This window comes from Lutjanus erythropterus, chromosome 18 (assembly GCF_056507025.1).
Source record: "Lutjanus erythropterus isolate fLutEry1 chromosome 18, fLutEry1.hap2, whole genome shotgun sequence".
NCBI lineage: Eukaryota > Metazoa > Chordata > Actinopteri > Lutjaniformes > Lutjanidae > Lutjanus > Lutjanus erythropterus.
In genome coordinates, this window is record NC_139334.1 from 27,078,000 (window position 1) to 27,097,243 (window position 19,244).

The window sequence follows — 19,244 nt, forward strand, 5'->3', positions numbered from 1 at the left end:
AATGACATCTCTTACAACTCGAGCCAATACATACACTCAACTCAGTGTACAGTGAATATATGTATAAGCTTATTCTGAATTTGCTGATTGTCAACATGACAAGCAGCTGCGACTAAAGGGTGCGAGATCAAAGCTACAGGGCCAAACGCTTCGAAGCCAGGCACATTCAGACTTATTCAGTAAATCATCATGTACGCTGCTCCTCTCAGAACCAGGCAAGATGTGCAGATGATGCATTTACTGCGCGTGTTATGTGCATGTGTAGATTTGATGCAAAGATTAAAGCCAACACTGTACACATCCTCATCTTTCGCACATCTTTCTGTAGATATGTGACCTGCATCTGATGATATAAACGGCAGCCTGCGATGGTTAGTCGATTGCTGGGATAGATTTCTGCCTATTTGCTCTAATGGAGCGAGTAAGAGATGTCTGAGCTCTGAGGAAAGAATCTGTTAATGGAAGATTTGTTTCACGCTCACTGGTCCAAAAATTACAGACAAAAAGAATCCAAGCAGAGCTCACCTGCAGATAAAAAAAAGACTACAAAAGAGGGCAAAGAAACTAAAAAGGTGGACAACGGTCAAGTTTTTGATCATAAATCAGAGAAAATGTGTGAAATGTGCACTTTTTTGTAGTTTCCTTTCTTGAATTAGTGTGTTGCTGGATTCTATTTTCCTTCATTTTCCTGTTTTTTTGCACCCACAACATAAAGATCTGTCAAATAAGAGGCTTCACAAACAGTATATGGTTATAATTTTTCACTACTGATGTTGATTTGATCTTCTTACCATAATTATCTAGTTTATCTTCACCGCTCTTATTTGCTGCTGGTATGACGATCCGATTTCCCCGAGGAGAATATTAAACTTTCTCTAATCTGATAATTAATACCCAGGAATGCCCCGCACCCGCGCCCACACCCATCCCCATCCCCATCCCCCTCCTCCCCCTCCTCCCCCTCCTCCTCCTCCTCCTCCTCCTTACCACCACGCTCATAATCTGCAGCTCCTTCAGGACAAAGTCCACCTTCTTCTGCGTGGTCAGCGAGGCCAGGACAGCGTTGTGGCTCCTGCAGGCCAGCTTGGCGTTGTCGTACGAGTCCTTTGCCGTAATGAACTTCAGGCAGGAGTTGCCCACCAGGTGCCAGCTTTCACCGCAGACGTTTTCTGGAGAGAATGGAGGGAACAGATGAGGAGTTGGTGCTGTAGATGCTACAGGGTGGCAGTATGTCAATAAGGCAAACTAGGATCAATCTTTTTTGGTTATCTGCCTTCATTAACTATGCACTTGTCGATACTTGACAAAGTTGTGACGAGTGAGCAGGTCAACCTTTAACACACAATTCAAATATATTTCAGAGGTCTATATACCTCTAGTAATACCTCTACTATTTAATTTTCCGTATTTCTCATACAGACTACCACCTAATTGACATCAGTATATTTATTACATGATTATAAAGTAATGAAATGCAGCTTTGCTATTTACTGAATTTCACTGATTTTATTTCTAACTACAGTATAGCTGTTTCAACCACTTTTGAAATACTGTACTGTGTATAATTCAAATACAGTATAATACAGTGCTGTATATAAAATAAAGTTTACTGTAGTTTTGGCTTGTTTTTAGCGGTTTGGCAAACTTCAAGGATACTTTTCATTGACAGAAACTTCTCTACCTTTCTTTATTCCTTCATGATTTTTTCTTTTTTTGGCAGGTCAGCAGAACATAACAGCTGTTATGATAACTCAAACTAAACAGACATGTTCAAGACTTTAAAAAATAATAATAAAATAAATACTGTCTTCTTGTTTAAACGTGCATGCAGCAGCAGCTTGAGTTAGCTGGCCAGAAGCAGACGGGTTTCCACGAGACAAAGCATCATTGGAGTGAAGTTGAAGAAGACGAAAAAGGCATTGCTTTGGTTTTAAATTGTTTTCCACATGTTGTCATGTATAAAAATACCCAACATGAACACTGCAACACTGGATTACATGACTACTATATGCAAATTATTTAAACAGCATTTGTATACCAGTAAGCAGATCCAATATTTGGCTAAATTATAATATCTCTTCTTTTACTGTCCATGCATTCCTACATCTCAGAGATGAGTTTTTGATCTTTAAATTGTTTTCATAACTGATCAGATAGATGATCAATCTATCTCTCTGCCTCTGTATGTAGCTGATGTATATCTGGGCATTTAAGAGTGTGTTATGACTAACTTTGAAATGAATCAAAGGGTTTTATTTCCATTTCCTAACAACCACAGTTACCTGGCAGTGAGATGCACTCCTGGTTGCGAGGTTCCCACTGACAGTTCTGATCCACAGCGCAGCTCTTGCAGCTGGTTTTCTTATTGCACACATAAGACGGGTTGTCCTTGGGGCAGACTTCATATTCCCCTATGGCCCCCTGGGAAGAGAAAGCAGAAAATAAGAGGCGTCAACTGTGAGGGACTCAAAGTACCCAATTATTACATTTCATGCTGCATAAATGACACCCGGCACAGACTGAAATGTTACTTCATTTCATTATTATTTTTATGAAGAGGAGGCAGCTCTACTTGGACTCATGAGATTTTCAATGAAAGAGATTCAAGTGTTTGTGGACATAATGAGAAAGAATCTTATTATGTCCAAAATGAAAAGATTTTTTTTTTTCTTACTGACAATGCAGCTATTTGAGTAGAGAGAGCCAGGTTATCACATGTATTAGATTACTAAATAATTGCAGTCAGACTGGCTGACCCTTATTAATCAAATGTTTTAGAGACAAGTGCAGATAAGAGTGCTGAAGGAGTCTCTGGGTGTCATATTGCATCTATATAAGCAGTGATTTAATCACAGATTGACAAATCAGATGTGTGTTAGAAACACAAACGTGTTTCATCTCATCATGAGTCAAATTTGACACGTCCCAACTGATAAGGTGCAATGAGTCTTGGAGGAAATTACAACAATATCTGTGTATTATATTCATAATAGTAAAGATCTGCCAAAGTTGCAGTGGAATTGCCTACAAGAACCGATAATGTCCGAGCATCTATCATTCTGTGCTTCAAAGAGCTACTATGCATGTATCATAATAAAGCTTGGATGGAGAGAAAACATCATACACTGGTATGTTTTGTCAGAGAACATCTTTTACCGTTTTCCATGTGCAACAAAATCATGTATGGGTTTTCAAAAAATCTGAAAGTGCAATGAAGATACACGTATCTTAAAGGGAGAGTTTGTATCATTAGACATAGGGTTGTATGAAATATTTATCCATAGTCGGTGTATTACCTACAGTAGTTGTCTGTCGACACCCCCTGTCAGAAGAAGAAGAGAGGGACACCGGCACAGAAGCTAAGCAATGAACTGCGGTGGACGGGGTCAGTAACAAAAAGTATTCTAGCCACAAGGTTCAACATTAATTCTTTTTTCAGGAAATCAACTTTCTCAGTCAATTTCTATTTGCCCCTGTACAAAATGTTTTATTTATTAGTGATTATCAAATAATGACAAAGACTAAGGTTAAACGTTATGTTTAATCTAGGGCTGCAGTATCTATAAAATGTCAGGAAATGAATGAAAAACAAGTTCAAGGTGATGTCTTTAAATGTCTTGATATTCAGTTAAATGTGATAATAAAAAAAGCAGAAAATCTCCAACTCCAAGAGGCTGAAAACAGCACCGACAATTACTTTAACCATAAACTATCCATCATTAATTTAAACTTTTTATTGCAGGCAAGCCTTATTGTTGAGCCCAGGGGCACTTAAAAAAGATCCATCTTAAGAAAAAGGGAAGCTTGGTGAGTTTAGACTGGTAGTTATGGACATACAGGTAGCTGTGATCTTCCTTTATCCTCTCAGGAGGGTTCGCGTCGTGAGCTGGGTCGGTTTTCTTACCGTGGTGGAGGTGCAGTTGCTTCCCATCGACACACACTGGCCTGAACACCACTGGCAGCCGTTGGTGTTAGCGGTGCAGCTGTAGCAGTCTGTGTACTGGTCACACCTCTCGTTATCAGCATCTGCAAGATTTGTAAGACACACGGCATGTAAATAGTTTTGTTCTAAATACAGTTTACAATTGTACGACAATACAGACAGAAAAGGATGTTAGAAAATAACTGGTGGGAAGGAAATGTTTTAACCTACATAGCCTACTTTTGTCTCTTTTTGTTATTACTTACTAAAAGTACCTGTACCATAAATAAAAAATACTCTGTTACAAGTTAAAATCATACACTGAAAAAGTTACTGAAGTAGAAGTACATATGTTTTAATTGCAAAAATTAATTACAGTATTAAAGATAAAAGTGCTTAACTTCACAGTTTAAAGAAGAGTTCAGATTATTTGAAGTGGGCAACATCAGTCCATCTGTATGCTATACTTTGGACATTTTGTTCCTTTTTCTTTGCCATCAAACTGCATTTTCTGACAGGAAACTGACAGCAAACATCGCCCTCCTCAAACCAAGCAAACTCTAGACTCTGTCTGCCACTGTCTCAACTGATCAGTTTGTTCGTGTTATTGTGTGACTTTGGTGTTTAAAATGGTTAGTTCAGATTTACAAAAGTCACACAGCAGCAAAAACAAACTAATGGATCGAGGCAACAATAGACAAGAAACTCCTGTGTCCTGCGAGGTAAAATGAGTGATTTCACCTGTGGAGTTTGGCTGGTTTGAAAATAGTTATATTTGACTTTCTAACAGCAGTTTCCCATCAGAAAAGGCTGTCTAATGGCAAAGTAAAGTGGTAAAAATATTATAAATATACATATATATAATATGAATTGCTTAGCTTCTGTGCAGGCCCCCCTCTCTGCTTTCCTAGGTAGGTAATAAACTGATTATTGATACTGTAAGTACCTCATACAAACTCCACATCAAATAATCCGAACCATCCCTTTCATGTTAATCTACTATTTCAACTTTTGTATTGAAAATTTGACCTACAGGCCTAAACTGAAAACAGAGGGAATTTGTTTGGATCTTGTTCATTTCTTATACGGCAGTTTACGTAATTCTGATTCTGCCGTGAACCACAGATCAGTCAGTGCTTCCTGGACAGGAGGTTTCTTCGGGGGAAACTGGGGCAGGGTGACTGCCAGACAGCAGCGGAGGAGGAAGGCCTCCCTGGTATTAAAATGTGCCTGAAAGATATTCCGGGGCGCAGTTTCCATCTGCCGTTGCTTCTGTAGATGCCGACACCGGAAAATGAGACCGGCCGTGGAGGGGAAACGGAGGATTTTTTGTGACAAGTGGCAAACGGCAAACAGAAGAGAAATCTCAGTGGGAAGCGGAGAGACCTGGCTGAACTGTCCCTGATGATTACCTCGTCCTGCCTATCACACACACACACACACACACACACACACACACACACACACACACACACACACACACACACACACACACACACACACACAACCAACCTGAGAACTGGGACACCCTGTCATTTTAAAGAAAAAATACTAACGTGTTAAAATCTAGTTAAATGTGTTTATAGGACACATCAAAGCGTAAGGAACACACACACACACACACACACACACACACACGCACACGCACACGCACACACACACACACACCCAGGTAATCATGCAAATGGTGCAGCTATTATCATCATTATGAACTGATTAATCATTGACATCAGCAAGCAAAGGAAATTTGTCAGTTAATTCTTGAACTTAAGTGGACATTTATTAGCCTAACATCTCCCGACTGATTCACAAATGTGCCAGAGCAAATGAAAACACGAGCTTGGCAGATTTGTCCGGTTTCCAGGCTAAACATCTGTGCCAGATGTAATCAGGGTTCCTACACCTTTTCTAAATTTTTTCAAGCTTTTCCAGCACCTTGCAGCTGCGATAAATTACATATTTATACTTAAACTGATTATTTCACTTCTTCATCCCATAAAATCAGATGTTCCTTTGCTATAAACAACCAAAATTATGTTTCCTGATGGCATTCTACAGAAAACTGATAAATTAAAGGAAAACACGACAAATTTTCATGTTTCAAAGTGTGTTGCCTTTCTGAAAGTAGACTTGGTTTCCCATATAACCTGGCTGAGCAAATATAAATAATCACAAAAACAAATCCTGATACGACTGACTTCAATTTCAATAAAGTCTTTCTTCTTTTTACCCCATTTTTTGCTTTGAAGCCAACACTTATTGAAACAGCAGTGTCCCACATGTTGTCTTTTGTTAGCCTCCCACTCACTGTCCCATCAGAGGGCACACATGAAAAAAAGACAGAGATCGCACTAAGTGCAGCCACATGCAGAGAGCCAAGCAAGGCTCGAGCAGGGCCGTTTTCATTTTTGTGCGGAAGGCAAACGCAATTCTGCTTTCTCCAACTTATTTTATTTCTTTGCCCAAGAAACAAACTGTTCAGAGAGGGATTTGTTATGATGTAACGCAACTGCAATTTCAAGAACGTTATCTAAAATCAGAGCAATTTTCGAACCTTGAAAATACTACATTAAAATTCAAGTGTTTTTAAGGGATCTGCAGTACTCGTAAGAACCCTGAACATAATGAAATCCCCTCCAGGTGTTCCTGAGGTGCCACGTTCAGAAGAAAGGGACTGACATGAGGTCACGGTGGCCTCTGACCACCAAAATCTAATCCGCTAATCTTTGAGTGGATGTTTGTACAAGTTTGAAGAAATTTTTGCAAAGAGTTCTGAATTGGAGGGCCAGACGGGCTGACAACTCAAAAACATAATGCCTCCGGGGCACAAAAATCATTTTCTGTTGATCAACTAATCAGCCGATTCAGTTTCACCACATAATGACACATCCAGACATGGCTGCATCTGGACAGTTTCTATAGATGCAACCTCACTCTCACACACCCTGGTGACACTTTTTTTTGGCCATTTTCACACTCTGATTTGCAACACTTGGTAGTCCTTGACAAACAAGCTGTTTCTGCCAGCCTATGCATGCCCATCAGACATCAGTGTCGTGAATGCAGATGAGTTCTGCAGACACTCATGAGAAGAAAGCAAGAATCTAAAATCATCTCAGATTAGTTTCACGTGGCAGACGCGCGCCAGTGCAGGATTTCAAAGCGGCGGCAGTGTCACCTACATGATCGTGTGTTACAGGAGGCGGGCAGCTGCTGTTCAGTTACGATAGCGTTGCTCTCCCAGGGCAGGCAGGTCTCCTGGGTGCTGTTCCAGACGCACTGGATCCCCGGCCAAGCCTGGTTGCAGGACGCCGAGCTGGAGAAGGCCGAGCAGCTGGGCGAGGTGTACATGAGGACGTCGCTGAGCAGCAGGCTGTTGAAGCCGCCGAATACGTACATCATGCTGTAACACAACAGAAGAAGAAGACGTCAGGGGGCCACAGGGGAAGGTGGTGAGAACAAGGGAGGGATTTGGGAAGTAAAATGAGCCCAAAATCCTCCCCAGTCTCAACCTTTTCTGCACAGCGAGAGCCAGGGAAGCTTAGTCCGAGTGCTCTTCCTCTTCTCTGGGCTTCAAGCCCCCTCAAAAGTCTGCTAAATCCCCAACAAGCGCTCTCTTCCTGTGTGGATGGACCTGACAGAACCCCCCTGCTGTGAGTGTGTGTGTGTTTGGATGCAGGGTCTAGGGCATTTCTGAACATGTTTCTCCACTGGCCTGCGTTCAGCTGCTGGGATTAGTGTGTGAGCACAAGTCTGTGTCTGTGTGTGTGTGTGTGTGTGTGTGTGTGTGTGTGTGTGTGTGTGTGTGTGTGTGTGTGTGTGCTGGCGGTGGCTGGGCAGGGTGGATGGGTAATTTGCACCAGTCTGATCATAAGTCCCCTCGGATCATAGAGGGCACACTTCAAACTGTTCGCTCTGGACGTCCTGCTGAGCACACGGATCAGGAGGAGAATACAAGACCACATAAAAGATCTGTGTCACTACGGGGAAGCAAAGGACAAGCGTGGCAGCGAAAGGATGTATTAAAAAGGGTCAGTTAACCCAAATTATAGGAAAAAAAACACATTTCTCACTCCCCTTTAAATGGTCAAAGTTTTGAAATATCTGTCTTTAAATGTGTGGGTACACCTTAACACAACAGAGTGAACTGAAATCATTTTGTGGTGCTTGGTTTATTAAAAATAACTCTACATTAAAAATGGTCTTTTCAGAAAAAAGGTCCTCATCATTACCCTGAATAAACATTTTTATTTTATCAACAGTTTCCATGTATCAGAGGTGTGGGCTTGAGTCACATGACTTGGACTTTAACACCAAGAATTCATGACTTCTTGACTTGAATATACTTCATACCTTCCCCCAAACGATGAAAAAGCTTCATATACACTTCCTATCTCCTAAGTGGACATGGGCCAAAGTGGTGGAAGTGTTGTGAACATCGTGTGGAGGGATGAAAGCAGATACAGTACAAATTTAATGTTTGTGCCTTGTTTTTTCTGCCAGTTTTTAACTGCTGGCTTAATATGCATTAGACCGTGACCTTTTTTTTTCGCCTTCTGAGGTGTGGCGTGCCAGAAAACACTTGGTAACCACTGGCACAGACTCAGGAACTGCCAGGCTTTTGTCACATGACTCAGACACAGAAACTGACCCTAAAGCGTGCCATCTCCGATTTCCTGAATCAACCAAAGTTAATACTGTTCATTCTCAGCGAGTCAGCACTTAATTCAACAGATCCTGTTTGTTTAAACCAATCCAACAGCATCCAATCAGGATGCAGGACAGAAACATGAAGAACTAAAGTTACATGACTAAGCACCAGTTGGAAAAAATTATATTAAAGATTTTTTTTTTCACATACAAAAACTGCAGGAGCAAACAAAACACTAACAGAGTTAAGTAAGTAGTAAGTAAGTTGAGACATACATTTCTTACTTTAAGAGCGCATTATATTTTGGGTTTGAAACTCAAAGTGTAGGAGTTAGTCTTGACTTGGGACTTGAGAGACTTAGTTGTGAGTTGTAAAACAATCACTTGGTCCCACTTATTTCTTCAGGAGAAAGTTGTTCAACTGAAAAGTATTGATGGTGAGATCTGAACTGATGCGTTAAGGCATGCAAAGGGCTTAACAAGAGCCTAAATACGACGAATGGATGACTGAATGTGGTGCATTTCTATAATAAGGTTTTCCTGTGATGAGTAATATGAAAGGCGTAAAGAATGAATAGTAATGATGATTATAGTAATTATCTGCAAAGGAAAACAGACAAAACAATCAAATAACTAATAGAAATAATAATGCATCACAAAAATAAAAATTATTATGACTGGAACAATCCAAAGAAGACGATAAAAATGCGGACCAGAAAGACCACTTAATGCAAAAATACAGGTTTATAATGAGGAGTTTTTAAGTAGAGATGTAAAAAAAGTCACTGAGGAGGCAAGTTGAAATTAAAAGGAAGATTGCTCCATGTTTTTGGGGCCCTGACAGCAAAAGCATCCTTCTCTCTCCTTCAGTTTAAAGTCTAGACCAGGGGATTGCCTTTGTAGCAGTTTCTGAGGTTGTTTAGGTAAATATAGGGAAAAAAAAGTCTATGTGGGAGTCAGACCTTGAAGTGCTTTAAGGGTAAAGAGAAAAACCTTAAAAGTCTATTCTAAATTCAACTGGAGGCCAATGAAAGGAGGCTAAAATCTGGGGTATAATACTGCTTGTTTGTCTGACTCTTTCATGAATTCAAAACTAAACATTCAAGCTAAAAGACTGCAGCTCAGCTTTCCTCACATCACCGCTTTTGTCGTTCTCAAAGTGCATTTTTGCAGACTCTCTTAATTGAGACCAATTTCCTCCAGACTACATTTTCCCATGTTCCATTTTTTTCTCTTATGTATTTCATCCTTTTGTTTTAAAGCCTTACTGTAATCTACTTTTTCTTTCTAACCAAAAATGTCATAATAAAGCTCAGCATCGCAGCTCTAAATTCTGTCTTGATCTCAGTGACGGGGTTGAATATGAATTTGATCGACGAATGAATGAATGCATGAACAAACTCTTAATTGCTCCTGAGGAACAAGAGTCATCAGTGAGGACTGACTCAAACACGGCTGGTGATTCGTGTTTATATTTGATGCGTTCTCTACAACAGGTTGTATAATTTAATATGGATCGCTGTGTCTTGCTCTGCTGGCGGTGCAGATAATACTTACAGATGAGTCATCCCTTCTGGTCGCAGCACCGTCCCCATCACAATCTATTCGTATCACAGACTAATAATGAAATGTCATGTATGAACGCACAAAAGATTATTTTCCAAGGTAACAAGGTTTCGTTCTTTCAGCGATAATGTCTCTGTCAGTTGTCCTAAATTCTAAGTATTTTCCTTTTTCCTCCCACGCTGCCATAGAGATTTTACGTAGCATGTTGGGCCGAGGTGAGATTTCTTTCTTTGTCAGCTCAGCATGCAGGATTTCTGAACGCTGGAGAACAAGCACCATGCTATTGTTCTCATTATTTCTTTTGTGAGGAAATAAGAATCAAACATTGGACATTTTCTAGCTTTCTATAGGTATTTGTGGAATAAGGAAACTTAAACTTACAATTAAAAAAACGCACAAAAAAGAAAATTAGGAGAAAAAACAATTAATTATTAATGATTAATCAATTGTTGGCATTTTTAACTAATGGTTAAGGAAAATGTGCAAATTTTGCAACCCTCAAGAGCAATCAAAGGTTATCCAGCATCATAAAGATCAAAATGTGTTTATCCAAATAGTCGGGATAACTTGAAGTCTTCTTTAGTTTAGGGTTACGGCAAAATTGTTTCATATTGTGCTCTACTGATGGTGCAAATCACATGTTTTAAAAGGCAATGTGTTTCATCATTTGATTGACACTTTGTGTTGTTCCACACAGCACGGATATTGGCAGGAAATTTGCTCGAAGGCAACACAAACAAATGTAGAGGAGAGAAGAACGGGGCAACTCCAAAAAGGAGGACAAAACAAGGAGCTTGTACATTAAAGAGCGGCGTCTTCTGTCTCATGGACATGGTTTGGGTTACTTTTACAGTACCTACCAAATTGCTTCAATACTATCGAGTATCGAAAAATGCTTTATTGGTCAACACCAAATTTGGGTACTTGAGAAGGAAATCTCAGTAACGTCACTGACCAAATGAGCACGCTTTCACTGAGATACGATACTTCTGGTGGTTGTTATTCTAATGTTTCACATCAAGGCATGAAGGAAAAACACACACAGATAATTTTGTGTTTTTTACCACCAGTTCTTTAAACAGCTTCTTCCTTAAAGTGAGTATTTGTATGGAAATGCAATTTTCTTTTTGTTAAAATCAATTTGGTATCCAAAAAAAAAAAAAACAATCATGCAGGAACCTGTATTGAAGTCAAGGTATTGAGGTATTGGTAGTGAAATTTTTTATTAAATATCCAGTCCTAGTTTGGGTATTAAAAGTCTGACAGGAACAGAAAACGGTAATTTGAGAACAGATTTCTTTCTTCTTTTCATCTTTTTTACATTAATATTTTATATTTTGTTGCATGCATGACTGAAAATTTGCACAAATGTTCTAAATAAAAAGAGAAAAAAAATCAAAAATGAGTGAGTACCTTTTATTTGTCAAGTATATACAGTAATTTAAAACGTACAAAGGAAAAGGCCTTTCCTCTTGGACATTCACGATTTGATGATTCACGATTCAGAAGCCTGCGATGTAATTAGAAAATTAATATCAATGCATTGAAATTTTTTATTTCTGTACCTTATTTTTTCTCAGTGTGTGACTACTTGCTATTTTCCAAACAAAGTGTGCTGTGTTCCATTTTCCCTTCAACTTCGTAGGATCCTAACAGCTTCCATACTCTAGTTTTTAAGCCACGGGCGCAGCAGTTACTCAAACTCGGCCATCCTCGCCAAAACTCAAGATGTAGCCTAGTTCAGAATTTTACATTTCACATTTCACCATCCAGTTAATTCAGCAGTAAGTAATGTACAAAAATGTTAGAGCTGATCATAATGTTGAGAATTAGGTTTTAAAATCTGGATTACTGACCTTTCTGCACTGATTCATAATCTTTCAACAAGAAAATTGAGATGCATCTAAGAATCTTTCCCCCACATTGTTCATTGACTTTACAGAAAATGTTCTGTATCGTGATAAACACTGTTATCTGTATGTTAAATGACCTATATTGGAATACAAGCTTTTGGACATATTGCATATTTTTCACTACATAAAGTGCGGTTTGAAGCAACAACATGTCGATTTTAAAATCTTTGAACTCCTCTCTCTATGAAATTCTTCTGTCAATACCTCAAAAGCACAGTTCTGTTCTCAACTTTGTGTTCTCCTGCCAGCAAAGGCTCTTCTATTCATAACTTCAGATTCCTGTAATAAGCTTTACTTTCTCGGGAGCAATCGTTTTTAATCATTTTTTCTACCAAGTACTAGATATCTCAGTTCAGTTTAATATATGTTCCCCTTTTTTCCCCTCCGACACGCTGTGCTGAGTGTTTCCAGGTCGTTCTCCTACACTCATGTTCCAAGTGCACGGAGATGCGATCATGAATAAAAGAAATGTGAACAGAACCAAAGAAACTGTAATTTCCCACTAGAGAACCTTAAAAGTCCCATAAAGTAAAACATATACATTTACATCTGATGCAGATCGGTACTGAACATGTTTGTTTGTACAACATCTTCCATTCCAACAAGTCTTTAAATACCATGAGTGCATAATTAAACATGTGTGGGCCCTGGTGGAAATAAAACCTGTCACTCTGGTTTATATGCACTCAAGAAACAAGGTTACTGAGAGAAATTAGGTTAAGACAGGAAATCTGAACATGTTTCTTTGCAGTGCAGTAACCTGGCAGATTGCTTCCCTGCTTACTCACTACCCCTCGGTGGTATATTTTCAGTACAGCAGTAATTTATAGATGGAAGACAAAGAAAACAACGGCTTAAGGTAATGGTGCCGAGAGCTAAAATGCCAGTCTTTCAAAAGATATTCTCTTATTTGATGTTTTGATGATGGTGGTGGAGAGTGATGTCTTACACATCTGCCAATCTCTCCATGTTCGGTTTGGTTTGGGTCAGACGACAGCAAAGGTCACAGCATGAGTCACATAATCTTCATCACACTATTGAACGATCCTTTGCACCCCACTTGGAAGAATTTGCATTTGTTATGTTTACTCGTTCATTCAGGTTTGCCCTTTAATTTGACAGAGAGCTTTCTTTTTACCTTTCCTGGGCCGAGTATTTGGAGTGATTGTTGTCCGAGAGTGCGTAGTTTTCCTTCATCGGCATGTCCGCGTTCTGAACTTGGTCTACTGCTCATCGGTGTGAAATAACTTATTTTTATTTTATTTTTACTTAGCAGTTTTAGTCAGAATTTAACTGTCTAGAATTAAAGGACGCACAGCCACATCTGAGATCTTTCCAAATGCTGGAGCTTGCACATGTACATGTACAGTATGCGTTTAAAAAACCCAGCCAAAAGGCAAAACGAGGCCGATTTGTTGTGGTCGCGGTCTGTAAACAACATTCAAATTCAGCCGCAGCTCAAGGCTCAAAAACACAATCTCAGACCTGGTCAGTACGGTTTGATGTAGTCCCACCCTGTGCTGTTATTGGCTGGGGGCTGCACGCACGCTGTCAAAAGTCTGGCATCCTAAGCACGTCCCAAAGGCCAAAATGCACTGAAAGTGATAACTGATGTGCCTCAATTGATGCTCCTATGGCGTGCTGCAGACATCAGATTTGAAACGCCAACACCGCAGAACCAGCAGTATTTTTAGAAAAGGTTTATATTTATATACATCTGTTAATTTGTTCAGTGTTATTAGCAAAAATAATCTTTTTAATAAAATATTGCCCTCTGGGTGGAAAATATCCTTCCCTTTTTCTTTGGTTAGTCTATATAAATGACTAAGTGGTGCATGATATTCATGTTTTTTGCATGAAGCAGCCAGGAACTTAGTTACAAATGAAAATTTTAAACAGTCTGAGAAGGTTTTACACTACAGCAGACAGCAAACTTGAATACCAACACACACCAAGGAGATGAAGAGGGAGAAATAACATCTGGACTGTTGATCATAGTTCATAATAGTACAGAGCAGAGACAGACATTTAATATAGTAGTAAAGTAGTAGTAGTTTATATAATGTAGATCAGTGTTTTCTACACTGCAGACTGGAGTCTCTGTCACTGAGAAACAGACAGAACTGTACAGTACTATTAGGATTCATGATGTGGTGAGTCTGAAGAATAAGGTTTAGTTCTCATTTGACGCTTTAAAATTGGAACAAAGTCGGAGCGTAGTTTAACCTACCTCTTAACACTTTTGGTGCGTGTTCGGCCATTTAAAACAATAGTCTTAATCAATGTTGGTACTCATGTCTAATGTTAGTAGTCTACATTTTTCTTCTGCCAATGCATCATTTTTGTACCTGCTATATTAATACAAAGTCTAACATAATGGGAATACATCTACAATCCTGTTCATTGATCGCCATTGTTAGGATGCTAGACAGGTCAAGGTGATTCAGTTATGTGCACAAATTTCCACTGAATTATAGGAGAAGTCAACAACAAACTGGTGTTGACTTCTCCTATAATTCAGTGGAAATTTGTGTGTGCACATCTGCACATTCATTAGTACGTAATTTTATACCGTTGTCAATATAAATAATAATATTACAAAACCCCCAGCAGGTCTCGTCAGAGTCTTATGATCATCAGTTAATGTAATGATTATGTCAAAATGAGTGTTTGTGTTTATGTCCAAATAAGATAACAATCCCATCCTTAATGTTGTTTTTAATCTCATTCTGTTCATTATGTTTAGTACTTTACACATTAAAAATAATAGATTTTCCATATTAACCATAAAGCCTTTGTGTGAAGGACCCTGCAAACTGCTTTTAGTTAAGTGCTCCATAAATGATTACCTGTCACTGAAGACAGCCGAGTGTCCAAAACGATTGACGTCGTGGTAAAGGTCCGGTCGAGGCAGCACTGTCCACTCATCACATGCTGGAACGGAGAGAAGACACAAAGAGGTCAAACTCTTGACCTGCTCCCACATATTAAATCACACATGTCTTCAGGAGTTGGAAATTCAGCTGACATGTCATGGGTGGTTAGCCAGACCTTTAACAGCTCATAACCTCATGTCAATCAATGGGTGTCCTTGACCGAGATGCCGAGTGCCTGACGGCTGCAGGAGTCATAATCACGGCTACAGGAAAATGCAGCCAGGCATGCGTGTCTCCACCATGTGAAAAGAATTGCATTTATCAAATATGGTTTCCTACGTGACCTCCAGTATCTGGAGCATGTAGCTTGGGTACAACAAGAAATAAGTTAATCTCCTCTGTTGCTCTCATTTTCAGGTTGTAGCTGCAGGTTCTGAACACTAACTAGGCTGCCATTAAAATCTGGTATGTTCATGGCTTCTCATCCAACATGAAGTGAATACAGTACGCAATAAAGGCTAAACACAGTAAGACCCAATGAGGGAACAGAAAAGATACAGGTTTGAAAAGTTGATTAAATACAAAGTTCTGATCTGATCTCCCTCATGATGCTGATGAGGTCCAGCAGGAATAAGACAACCCTGAACAGGAGTAAGTAAGAAGGTAAACAATAATCACTCACTTATTTAATAATCTGAAAGTCAAACGAGAGCTAGACGTATAGGTCACAGTCAGGTTTGACTTGATTTCTACATTAAGTTGCTTAGACCGTTTTAGTTTGTGACCCTTCATAATGAAGCAACATGTGACCCCCTATCAGAGTTGCATTTATGTGATGTTGTCTTTTTAATATATGTTTTTTAATTTTTTTCATTTCAACTGTCTTATTATCCATTTATTTCCTTTTATTTATTTATACTGACTAGAGGACGTCATGTGACGTCATCTCTAAATTCTCCTTCCTCTATTTTCATTTATTGTTACAGTCATGTTTTTCTTGTTTTCCTGTTCTGATCTCTTTCACGGTTTTGTCTAATTTTTACTGTTTTGGTGTCTTTTGCTGGTGTCTTAGTTTTAGCTTAATTTTGTCGTACTTCTATTTTGCCTCTTTCTGTTGCTGTATTGCCTCCTGGGTATCCTGCTCTTCTGCTTTGTCTGTAAAAGCACTTTGTAAACTCTGTTTTCAAGGGTGCTATGTGAATAAAATTATTATTATAAAGCATATGGCCTTTATTTCAACACAGAGTACATGGTAAGCACTTCAAATTGGGTTGGATAACATATTTATCAATGTTATACAGATATTGTGACATGAAACTGGACATTAGATTCTGGACATTATTACATCATGATGACATGCTGACTTTTCCTGGTTTTAAATGCTGCACTACACTAAAGTGATGTTTTTTTGTTTTTTTTACTTCATCATACTGTTCTAGCTGTTCTATTATTTGCCTTCACTCGCTTTGAGGAAGCATCAGTACTTCTCCCTACATTACTGTTGCATTACTGAAATCAAGATATTTGGTCAAAAAAATATTGTGAGATCTGATTTTGTCAATATTGTCCAGCTCTATTCTATAAGATTGATTAGTTATTAGTCATTTCCTCGTAAATGTGTATATCAAGAAACATATTATATATCACAGAAAAGTATAAAAAGGTTTTAATTATAAGCCATATCATAACATTTATTCCATTTCAGGTTGTTTCTTTTTAAACATTTTTTAATCACATCAAAAAAGTTAATTATCCACAATGTAATAATCTTGGCTTGGGCAAATTCTGAAAAAAAAAATAAAGTTGTCACCCCGAGTAAAACAAACCTTAATAACAGATAATAAATAATAATACTTATGATTCACACATTAGCACAACACTATCTAAAGGTTTTGTTTATGCCTCCATCCTGATTAGAACTGGTCTGAACTGTTGCATATACTTCATTTATTTGGACAATGACTTACTTTATCCCTTTTTTCATCACTTTTGAGGCTTATTGTCAAACTTGGGCTCTATTTCACATATTCTGGAGTCTAATTTAACAGGCATAAAAAGTTCAGTGGATCATTTCAGCTGGCAAACACAAAACTCGCTGCAAACCGCTGCAATTTAATCCCTCTGGACAACTGCGTCCATCACACTACATCCACTAAAAGTGTTCAGATTTTGCCACAGACAGGCTCAGATTGTTCTTCAAAATGTCTGACAACAATATGAGAAGGATTCCTACAGTGACAGACCTTTTTGTTAAAAGACTAAGATTATTTTTATGTGACCAGAAGCAGTAAAAGTAATGTTTCATGCAAAAATGTCAGGAAAGGCTGTTTTCAGCCTCTAAAACATGGAGATTTCAAGCTTTTCTCTGTTTATTGTCGTATTAAACCGGAAATCTTTTGGTTTTGGATGGACAAAACAAAATGTTTATGGCCTTTTTAAATATCTAGCCTGTGTGGACTTTCTATTTAATCTTTACTAACTTTTTCACTGTTGAAAAATATCCATAATCATATGTTCTAATATTTTTCTTTGCATGGAAGCTTTTCTTTATGATAATTGTGCATCATGTGCATTTATGCATTTTTTCTGCACATTAGTTTATTTTTTTTTTCTGCCTACGGTATCATGACTTATTCAAGCTGCATGTTTCTAATTGAATGAATTATTAAACTGAATTATGTAATCTTGTAGCATCACCTGATTGGTCTCGATCGTTGTCAGATTTTTCCATGAATGATGTCAGCTCATAGTGTGAACTGATTGGTCCACGTGGATTACTCTTGTGTTTTGTAAAATTAGCCTGAGGAAGGTCACTGCACTGAAAATTTGTTAATAAATCCTGGATTTGCAAGTGCAGAAGATAGTGTGCGAGTGTCTTTTTGCTTTTTATTCAAGACTAGGCAAGTGAAAAAAAAAACAAAAACAAAACATTAATACTGAACTGCATTTCAGGTCCTGACCCACAGGTTGAGAACCACTTAGATGTCCTTTCACTTTGACAACGTTTTATCCACTTTTTCCACCCAAACGTCAAGATGTCTTGACCTCCAAATCATTAAGTCAACGCTCAGTGGGTAAAGAAATGAATATATGTGGTGATGGATTCCTTAGGGGTTACTTTTAGATGAAGCTCCAGCCGTGTGTGACCGTGCACACCTATCATGAGTCTGTACAAACAACCACAACAAAACAAACAACAACAAAAAGAGCTGAAAGTCAAAGCTGCTGGAGCAGAGCACAGTGACTGCAGTACATCACCTTCAGTCAGTACAATGCAGTGCAAGTCATCATGGTCTCCCAGAGGAGAGAGTGACATCTGAGAGAGCTCCACATACACAGGCAGACACTGCCCTCTGGTGTCGTACGGCGGTACTGCAGGCAGGGCGGCGCACTGCCCCCTCAGACTGGGGATTTATTATGACACCGCCTACAAATGTCAGGACAGCGGACGGCCCTTAAATTCTACACTCTAATTGAGTTCAGCTTGTTAAGGCGGAGCGATTAGTCCTCGACGTGTAGCCCATCTCGACTGTAATTACCAGACAATTACTGAGCTGCTGCTGCTGACACTGACCCTGCAGCTGGCTGGTGGGGGGGAGAGGTGTGGGAAAACGGTCTACCAGTCTTTTCTGTCCAATTACAAAATCATACAGAGGATGAGGAGTGGCAGGGAGGAGACAGAGGTCAGAGCTGAGGAAGAGAAAAACAACAATACTTGAAGTTTTTTAATTTCTAAAGTTCGGCTCACATGCGCACTCTCCAGGGAAATCATGAAAACAATTTGTTTCCCGCGGTGTGATATGAGCTAGTCTCATTACGCCAATCAAGTGAGGACATGTGGTAACATAAATGTATAAATGGGACACTGTGCTAGGAATTAAATTGATATGATGCCTCTACGTGTGCTGCTGCAGCCGTCGCCATCATCTGTTCTTTCCAGTCGCAACATGCGATTCTCATGAACAAAAGCTGGTTGCACAAGGAGGGGAGGCGAAGGGGGGGGGTTGCTTGTGCCCTCTGAGATTGTAATTTCGCCGCCTGTCAATCATCTCCGTAATGACACAGAAAAACAGAATGTCCTGGGGCCGTTTCGCGGCCTGCAGGGAATTCTCCCTCCCTCCCATCCAGACAGACTGAAGCCTCCCATTAATGAGCAGCTTATGACAGCACTGCGGAAGGAGGCCGACTTAATTTACAACAATGTTTGCAGGCTGCTAACAAAATGAGCATGCCAATATGGCTTCTGGCAAAGCTGTGCTAACTTCTATTAGGACATATCAGAGAACTTTAAATGTGATTATAATTAGAACGCAAAAA

General features: G+C 39.2%; 1 protein-coding gene across 1 annotated transcript in view; it reads right to left on the minus strand.

Moving 5' to 3' along the window:
• Positions 1-19,244, minus strand: part of atrn (attractin) — a 199,021-nt gene that overhangs the window by 129,884 nt on the left and 49,893 nt on the right. The window contains exons 11-15 of the mRNA XM_084742147.1: positions 14,901-14,985; positions 7,105-7,325; positions 3,905-4,026; positions 2,283-2,421; positions 988-1,169 (exon numbers count right to left, since the gene is read on the minus strand). Coding sequence (XP_084598273.1) covers positions 988-1,169; positions 2,283-2,421; positions 3,905-4,026; positions 7,105-7,325; positions 14,901-14,985 — 749 coding nt within the window. The remainder of the gene's footprint in view (positions 1-987; positions 1,170-2,282; positions 2,422-3,904; positions 4,027-7,104; positions 7,326-14,900; positions 14,986-19,244) is intronic.